Genomic DNA, 10000 nt, shown 5'->3' on the forward strand with positions numbered 1-10000 from the left:
CCTTGCCTTTTGAAGTGAGGTTCGTACCTTTGGCCCAAGGTGGAGTCCAGATGTCAGGCTGCATGCAAGGACTTGCACAGCGAAGGTGCAGATAGAAAAGACAAGGGGAAACGCCCCTCTTGCTTGCTCTCCATTTGGCTCTGGGGGTCATAAAGCTTAGAATGTCACTGTCAATATATCAAAACATTGACAGTTATGTCAGTAATGGAAATCCATCAAAAAATAATGATGGAATGTAACTGGCAGGATAGAGTGTACTTGTGTAACTCAAATAAATACAGTAAACATCATAGAATTGAAAGCAATGATTTCTAGGGGTGTGAATCTTGGGTATCTCACAATTTCATTTTGATTTCTGGGGTCACGATTCAAGTCGATTCTCGATTCAAAATTGATTCTCAATCAGGACATAGGGATTTCAGGATCTACTCCAGTCCGCTGTGTGCTAAGAAAGGCTGGGTAGCAAATTATGGCATGAAAGCAGGAAGTGTATAAGATTGTTTTTATATTTAGTAATTTAGTATTTTAAGTAATACAAAAAAGAAAAATTATCTTACATAAAAAAGGAAGTTGAGAATTGATTCATGTAAGAATACCGATTCTTACATCAATCAACCTTTTTTCTGACACCTTCTTTCACACAGTACTGTATGTCGCCTGTTGCAGAATCATAAATGCACTGGATGTGATTTTTGACACACATCATTTGACACTCGTTCTTACACTTCTCCCTGTTCTTACACTTCTCCCTGTTCTTACACTTCTCCCTGTTCTTACACTTCTCCCTGTTCTTACACTTCTCCCTGTTCTTACACTTCTCCCTGTTCTTACACTTCTCCCTGTTCTTACACTTCTCCCTGTTCTTACACTTCTCCTTGTTCTTACACTTCTCCTTGTTCTTACATTTCTCCCTGTTCTTACACTTCTCCGTGTTCTTACACTTCTCCCTGTTCTTACACTTCTCCGTGTTCTTACACTTCTCCCTGTTCTTACACTTCTCCCTGTTCTTACGCTTCTATAGCACATTGGCACTCTGCAGGTAAGAAATTTGAAGCAACAACAGAACAGCACATTTGCATTTCACCGCACTGATCAGTGATAATATTCAACTGTTCACTTTTGACTATTTTCTTTTATTTGCATATTTTTATCTTTCTTTTAATGTAATGCATTTTGCTTGGTCTCTTTTCTTTTTTTGCCTTCTGTTGCATGTTGTGTATGAAAGTTGTTGTATAAATAAACTTTACCATTATTATAATACATGTATATTATAATAATATAGTTTTTCTATGAGCTTTTCTCTCCTCCATGTCTTAGCTGCTTGCTAAGTCAGTTAGTTTGCATCAAGTGAGTCTGACGCTCATCCCAAATGATGACCTCAGTATGCCTGTAACGTCCTGCTTCCTTCAAGTGCCGTTATAAAAATAGCAATTATCTACAGGTTGACTTGAGCGGACTTGAATGACACAACAAAATGATAACTACAACTGGCATTTAGAGCTTAAACTTGATACATGTGCTTGATGGGTATTTTCACCTCTCCATTCTGCAACCAAAACTAACTTTGTTACAGGGTCCATTCTCTTGTTATATCTGACCAAACGCACTTGAATGTGCAAGTTGTATTTACAGTACATCTGCCCTCGGAGGTGTTTGCTTACAAGGCACAGTTGAAAGCAGCATGTTTCGCATCAACGAACAGACTTAACGAGCAGCAAAAACATGGATGAGGAAAATTTAAATAATAATAAAGGGTAACAGGTCTGCATACCGAAACATTATTCTTCCTATTAAAACGTTTTAATTGCAAGTGAGCAGCCAGTGTGCGGGAGTCCTTTGTTTCACGAAAATTGAAATAACAAAATCCAAAAATGCCTTGGTCATAGAAATTCACACAAAAAACAAGCATCAGATATCTGCTCCGTCAAAAATAGTTCCTTTAGGGAAAATGTCTGTTAGATTTTGGCTCCAAATATAAAGTCAGTGGTCACTGTGAAAAACAGCTGTGCGGGTCCTACGGGAGCAGATATGTCAAGGTACCTGTACTGTAGATGATCCATTTGACACTTTTTTCCAAAGCACTGGCAGCAACAGTAAATTATCAAGGTATATTATTCTCCTTGTTCTTATGGTAAAAATGGGATTACAGTACTGTGTGCAATAGTGCTGAATTTTAAAGTGAGAGAGTCAGCAAAGTCAAAGTGGAAGGAGGAAAATATTTCCCCAAATTGCAGTCCAAAAAATGATGCCAAAAGAACATGCAATTACTTCATACTCACACCTAGTTGTACAGCCTTGATGATGAATAGCTTTGAGAGACTACAGCCAAGCTGATGAAAAATGTCCAACAACGCTCCACAGGAGACGATCCCCAGGCTGCAGCTGGCATGCTGTTTTGACAAATGGTCTTAATTGTATGCAAAAGAATGGAAGCGCTTGAGGTTAAAGAAGTCCCTGCTATTTCATCTCCATTGCTTTCAAGTGAATAGGCAAAACCTGACAAGACAATCACAACTTTCTAGAGCGTCATAACAATGACCTGTCTGTTCAGCTAGTCAACCAATGGAAGCAACAAATAAGTGAAGATAACTCAGACTTCTGTTGTTGACCTAAGCCTGGGCTAATACAGCTTTGTCATGCTGGAGACCCGCGCACCGAAAAGAGCTCAGACCTGATTAGCTAGTCTGATATACGCGCGGGCATTAATATTCTGTCTGTCTGGCTCGACTCATTATCAGGACTGATCAGAAGCTGGTCCATCAAGACCTTCTGTCAGAGTCAGAGAGGCTTAACTCCCTGTCACCCCCTCTTCCCCCCCACCTTGACCCCCAGGATTAGACACAGCCACGGCGCCACTCCACGGGCCACTTGTCTTCCCAGTTGGGGAGCTGCACCCCTAAACCCCCAAACCCTCCCCAGACCCCTGCTGGCCGGCAGGTTGACGCATGCCTGTGCTTAACCCGGGCGTTTGCCTCTAAGGCCCCGTGCTCCTTGTTTGCGTTAGTCAAGGCGGACTCTAAAAGTGTCACTTCAGGGAGAGGTGGCAGATGCCATTAAAACGTCCCGGCTTGCGCTCCTGATGGCCGCTGGAGAGGACTTGATCAAAACCAGATGTCGCACCGCAGACCTGGGCCACACAGTATCTGATTGTGCGAGTCCAGACACAACAATAAAGGCTACGACAAAGATGCACTTTGTGAAAATACATCACTTATATGTGCGTGCAGTACTAGTCTAGTGGGCTCAGGCAGCGAACCATCTCTGCTTTAACTCATTATATAGCCCAATCATTGCTGGAATGCCATACCAAGAGTGGAAGACACCAACAATGAATCATCCTCTTCTTCGTGCCGGCTAGTTAAGATCAGAACCAGCGCTCCCCAGCCCTCCTCTCTCTGTGATCAGGCTCAGGTTTCGTGCAGGGAGCTGATGCGTGTGTTATCTGGCTGACCTTGGTTCGGAGGAGTACGAGTGTAGCAGGGCCAGGAGCCCACAGAGAGAGGTATGTGGGGGACGGGCCAAATGTTGCAATGCCTAAAAAAAGACTCAGAGGGAGAATATACATACGCTGTTTGTAATGATGAATGAGGGGTGTTTACGTTGCTATATTGAGCATAACTTATCTTGCCCTGATCCCTGTAGCTTAATAGCCAGGGTCCGAAATTACGACCCAGCAAGGCACAAAATAATGATAACATTTTTCTGTGCTGGACAACTCAATAAAGGTCATCCTCCACACTGGCAGATAACATTTGAGTGCCTCAGTTATGTCGTTTTTGGCCTGTTCTCAAAGGACCACTATACACTCCCTCTGACTGTGAGCCAATCAAATCAAAGCAAAACAATAGCTCTGATTGACTGCCTTTCCTAGATGCAAAATCATACTCAAGCGGCTAGCTCGTAGCTTTGTTTGTGAAGCCAATGCAAAAGTAACTTAAACCCGCATTCTCTCAAATGGCCTGCAGAGGGTGACTCCACTGGCTGCAAAAAGAAGTCTGGTTACGTGGAGGACGGTGAATGGGGAAATTACGCTACTTCTTGTCACTTCATTTATGGCCTCAGTAAACACTTTCCTAATGAGTTGATGGTCTCAATCGCCAGTTTCAAGTCTTCTTCAATACAGCATGATGTTCATTTTGTCAATTATGGTCCCATTTTGAGTAGAATATATGATACAGCAGACTATGATCACAGACCAATAGCAGGCCACACTGCGGCTCTTCTCGTCCACATTCATGTAACTTCTGGCTCCAAATAACCAAGATGGCGATGGTAAAAATGCCAACCCCGGGGCGTCTGGGTAGTGCAGAGGTAAAAGCACTCGCCTGCCAGCGCAGAGACCCGGGTTACAATCGGTACTTCCGGCGCTTGGTCAGACGCTCCTACAGACACAATTGGCTGTGTCTGCGACTCTGCGAGTGGGAAGCCAGTGGGGTGTGACTCCTGGTCGCTGCACTAGCGCCTCCTCTGGTTGGTCGGGGCACCTGTTTGGGGGGGTACTGGGGGGGTGGGGGGTGGTACTGGGGGAATAGCGTGATCCTCCCACACGCTGAGAGGCAAAAAGTTAATTTCTAACCAAAATAAAATAAAATAAAATGTGTAACATGCTGCCCACAGCATGAGCACTTGTTGATAGAGTTTACTGGAAAATGATTCACAAGTATGCAGGGACTCATCTCTATACTTTGTCACAGAGTTACCATAATCTGTGGCCCTTCTCTCAGCAGCCACTGGACTATCACAGCTAGGGGACTACAGAGCTGTCTGGACTATCACAGCTAGGGGACTACAGAGCTGTCTGGACTATCACAGCTAGGGGACTACAGAGCTGTCTGGACTATCACAGCTAGGGGACTACAGAGCTGCTGCAGACAGCTGTCCTAACATGCTGGCTCTATGCTCTTATACTGTGGAGAAAGCACGGCCGGGGCAACCATGCCTCATCACACACAGACACTGACGCACAAACGGAAGGAGAGGATCGGTGTGTCTGTGTGATCGGTCAAGCGATTCAGTCTGTGCTCATCATCAAAGCCCCTGGGCGGTGAGGGGGTGAGAGACGATGGGTGGCGGGCGAGTCCAATGGGGTCGTTATCTCATCTCCCTCGGGTGGGATCGAGGTCTTTGCAGACCTGATGAGGAGCGGAGGAAATTAAACCGCTGGCTTTTGTTATGGGTTTAAGGATCACAGGGAGAGAGGGAGACTTGAGGGTGCATTGTATGAGAGTGAGTCATGCAGTGTGTGTCCCGTATGTGTGTGTGTGTGTGTGTGTGTGTGTGTGTGTGTGTGTGTGTGTGTGTGTGTGTGTGTGGGAGTGTATGTGTGTGTGCGTGCATTGGGCGGAGCGGGGTCATGGCGATATCATCTTCCCAACCTCCGCTTGACCTTGATAAATCCCCTCCTTTGTAACTCAAACCTCCGGAGACTGTTTTTCTCACCTCGGAAGCATGCTCTGTTGCCACCAATGTTGCTCTTCTTGTTTGGTTAGCCTTTTCGTGTTTGTGTGAGAACAGTAGCTTGTGACCCCCCTCCTCCCTCCACACATCGCCTTGCCGTGTCGTTTTCTTGTCTCCCACACTGCCATGCAGTAACTAGCATATTGATAGCCTATCATAGCTACATTATTGTGGGCACAGGTGATTTGTTTGTAGCGGTTTTGCCGCCAGGCTGAATAATTAATGAGTGTGTGAGACGCTTCAATAAACCTGTCAGCTTTTTTTTTTCTTTTTTTTATGTGCTGTTCATATTAGCAGAGAGTGACTGGAGTACTCTTGATGTGGTGGTGTGCATTGGATTATGTCACATTCAATTCATGTTCAAACCAGTCTGTTTTGTGACAGAGTCTTGTATAATTATCTTCTATTGCTCAAATCTCAATATCTCACTAGTATGAAGAGTTTCATGACAAATCGAATGGGAACTGTCTCTTATTCTTCTGAGTGAAAAGCAGCACAAACTTTAAACAAATTATGGAGAATAGACAACTTAAGTTTGGATCTCACAAAATGTTTACAACAAGCAGGATTTTTTATTTTTACTCAAAACTGGATGTAGGATGACATTTTGGAATATAGCCTAACTCTTCAAATGTTGATGTTGAACTCCATCCATGGGGAAATACTGTCAGATAAACACTGCTAATAAGGGTTGGAAGCTCCAAACTACAGTATATTGTCCATGTCATGACTCTGGAGTGACCCCAACACTGTTTTCCTGTTCAGGCACAACAACTCTCTGTGTCTAAACAAACTGCCTCTTGTTGCTCACATAACCATGTGACATATGTTTATGATAGACAACATGCACTATTGCAACAATCTGCTCATAATGACAAACCTACCCATACTGGACACACAATAGCCTAAGTCAGTATAGACCAAATCACCGTGACGTCACCATGTAAACAAATTTACTTCCGGGTACCACTTGGGAAAGGCGGCAGGTTTAAATGTGCGTGTTGTCATATAAATGCTGTCAAACCCTCTCGTTGTTTTCGGCCGACTACTTTCAATTTAAATGGTTAAACGGTTGGTAAACATGCTTGTCCGACGTATCTAGCCTTTCTTCTGTGTTTGTTTTATGTAGTGTTAGCTAGCTAATAAAGTTTGTTTGTCTGTCAAACTCGCTGTTTTTTTACGTTACAGACAGAGTAACCTCGCGTCACCAGGCTCTTCTCGGCGAGAAAGAGCCTGGTACAGACAGAGCTACTGACGCCAGGTCAATTTAATTTAGCTTCAAGTCTACTCTAGTCTGGTCCAACAGGTAAATTAGCTAGTCTGGTCTCCACTAACGTTAGTGAAAGTGTTGTTATGAATGATATTAAACAACAACACAACACGGACGAACCATTTTTGTCTTCTTTGTCTGTTTTTGTCTTCAACATGTCAGTTTGTGCCGTCCACCGCCATTATAATGTGTGGACCCAGGGGTACCCGGAAGTAAATGTAAACATCCAGGTGATTTGGTCTTAATGGAAGAAGTTCAACACATACATGGACACATTTGACAGTGTGTCAACAGATTGCACAAGTGCAATGTAAACAATGACAATTCAACAAAGGCCATCAAGTTATGCACATCTCCACTATAGGCTATATTATACTAAAATATTACATTATATCACATTATATTATATTCATTTAACAGGTAGACGTTTGTTTGGAAAATACAAGTTTACTCAAATCTATAGCACAACCACAAAACTACGTGCACATTTTCAGTGAAACTAGAGCGGTTTTCATTAGAAAAATGTATGCAGTAATTACTAATTAATGCGTTACAACTTATTAGTAGCCAAAAAACATCAGTATTGTTATTGTGCTAATCACTATCATCACCACTATCGCTAGCATGTGAGGTTATTCGGCTAAACCAAAATAACCTTCAACTGACGCTGGCAGAGATCATCTGCCTCGCAATTATGGCCACATAATTGCCTTCTCGTAAAATTATTAAGGAGGGTCGCAAGTAGCCTGGCTATACACGACATAACCTTTCAGATGACTAGCTCAACTTTAACGACGCCAATCGACCTAAACTAACTGCTATAACTCGGGCGCCAACTTTTGCATCCGCCTGTCTGGAAGTTTGAAGCACCTGATAGTGCGCTGCTCTCCAATCCACTGGCACTGCTTCGTCCAATGCGATGCATCGCAACGGCAACACAGGAGCGATCAACTTCTGACCGTCATCATTAACTTTAGCCTAATAATAACCCCGAAAAAGTAACAGGTGAATACAGCCTATTACAGAGTTACTAATTTGCGGATAGCAGCCTACCTTGTTGTTGTTATACTGCCTCCGACTGTACCGAAGGCGTCGAGTTGAATCCTTCGTTTACGAAAAGTTGATCCCTCCCGTCGTTATTCCTGTGCGGGCTTCACGTGCAGAGGGCCATGGCTGCAGACAAACCTCTCTGATCCATCGCCTGCCCTGTGCTGCAGAGCCGCGCTGTGCATTCCCACACAGCTCTCTTCACTCAGTCAGTTTACTCAGCCAGCCAGGCAGGCAGAGGCAGAACACTCGCTCCAGCAGCAGCAGGCACCTACATGTAAACTGAGCCCCTCCAGCGGTGACATCACGAGTCTCTATGGCAACTCTGACTCCACCCAGCCCTGAGCTGAACTTACCTGTCTGACTACCATATTTCATACAAAACACACTCTGTCCTCCTTGTGTTCCCACTCCAGGTCGATGCACATAGATTCTACACAGACTTAATGGCACGCCTAATTGCTGGATTTATGGCTAAAATGCATGGACACAGGAACACACATAGCCTAATATGTATTTGCTTGGCTGGGAGTAGTAATATAACACCATCATTCCTATATACGTGAGTTCATCATTGTGCATTGAATTTAAATAGCATCTCTCATCATAAAACAGGTTTACTTGACATGATGTGGTGGGTTGGACTGAAAACAGCCTTGCACAGTGCCCTGTGGGCTTGTTGTAGCGTTGCCTGGAGCTCCCTATGTCTCGGTGACCAGCTCACCTTCACCTCAATTGTTTTGGCTACAGATAGCTGACCCCTCCCTTTTGTCTTCTCTGACCCAGTGCAAACAAACCGATAACAGCCAGGTGAGCCAAATGTCCACCCAACCCAATGACTCCATTGACCTGCTCCTCCCCTCCCTCTGCTCTGACCCTCCCCCGGACCGTCCACTCTGTTACCTCCAAAAGGCTGAGGCATGAGCAGCCTATCACAATCTGAGGAGTAAGATACACTCCCAACAACAAATGCGTGCCAATGCACTGTCATCTCCAAATGAAAGAATATCCAAACTGGGTTGCAGCTATATAATAAGAGAGTCCAATTATAGTGATCAGCACAAGCAGAGTTGAATGTGGCCAATGCTATCTCTTTGCGGTTCACACGTTTTCCACTCCTGCACAAAAACAGCGGCTCATAATCTCACAGCGGTTGTGGGAGGGAAAACCTGACAGGCTGATTTATAGAATAGGCTTTCCTTTTAACCTATGGCAAAAGAGCGGGGAAATAGTTTTGCAATCGCATTGTTGCCTTAGTCTGTAAAGGAAAATAACAAATGACCTGTAACACCCAGAGTGGAGAAATTATTTCTGGGTGCACGACACGTGTGATTTGGACGATGTGTTGTAAATGCACTGTTGTAGTCGAGTCACTATATTTAGAGAGTCGACGGTGTTCCAGTCTGAGTTCAAGTCCGAGTCACCAAAGAAGAGCCTGAGTCGAGTCCACATTACCTGAATGTAATCCATTACTCTGGTAATCTGTCCTGTTCTGTCTTTATGGTTATGTGATATTTGTATTTTATGTCTGTATTTAATGATTGTTTGTACCCTCAATTCCATCTTTTGAATTGCCCCATGTGGAATAAATCAAACTGTATTGTTGAACAGACTGTTAAATTGAATTGTCTGGCTGAAATAAAACTCTGATCATCCTTATAACAAAACCATTGTGAGCTTGACCAAACAGCAGCAAATACCTCCAGGCTTCCCTCCAGCCACTGACCTGCTCTCGGAGCCTCTCCTGGTGGCCCATGATGGCCGAGGCGTGGTGTGGGTACTTCTGCTTCAGGTGCTCCAGGAAGGCTTCCCTCTTCTTGTCCATGTCTGAGGGCTGCATGGCCAGGATCTCTCGGGAGCCCCGGGCTCCGCCTACCGTGTGCCTGCGAGGGATGGTGCGGCTGGCTTTGGCGTCTCCTCGGGACGCGCCCGTCCCATTTGGGGAGGCCTGCCTGCGGCTCAGGTGCTGGACGTCCTCTGGGGAGGTTACCTTCAGATTGCTTTTGGTTTGCTCTGAGGGGGCAGAGAGAGAAGAAGGGGTCAATACACATGGACTGTACCTTGATGTTCTGCCATCAAAACCACCAATCTGTGCGTCTATATGTTTTTATTCTCCATGTGAGAACGTGGAGGGAAGGGGAAACTGACGTCATATGCAAATAGATGGTAATACTGTATTTTCTCAGTATACTGTATTGTCACAGTTACCCTGCCATTATCTCATTA

General features: G+C 44.5%; 1 protein-coding gene across 10 annotated transcripts in view; it reads right to left on the minus strand.

The window, feature by feature from the left end:
- Nucleotides 1-10000, minus strand: part of kiaa1217 (KIAA1217 ortholog) — a gene marked incomplete at its 5' end in the record, with an annotated part of 160210 nt that overhangs the window by 77951 nt on the left and 72259 nt on the right. For 9 of the 10 annotated variants that reach the window (XM_083632082.1, XM_083632085.1, XM_083632081.1 and 6 more), the window contains one exon: nucleotides 9501-9787. In XM_083632082.1, the coding sequence (XP_083488208.1) occupies nucleotides 9501-9787 (287 nt within the window). Of the gene's footprint in view, nucleotides 1-7780; nucleotides 7984-9500; nucleotides 9788-10000 lie in introns of those variants that run through there. The other variant, XM_083632086.1, reaches the window with a different exon arrangement.

Source organism: Poromitra crassiceps (assembly GCF_964638095.1).
Source record: "Poromitra crassiceps genome assembly, chromosome: 2".
NCBI lineage: Eukaryota > Metazoa > Chordata > Actinopteri > Beryciformes > Melamphaidae > Poromitra > Poromitra crassiceps.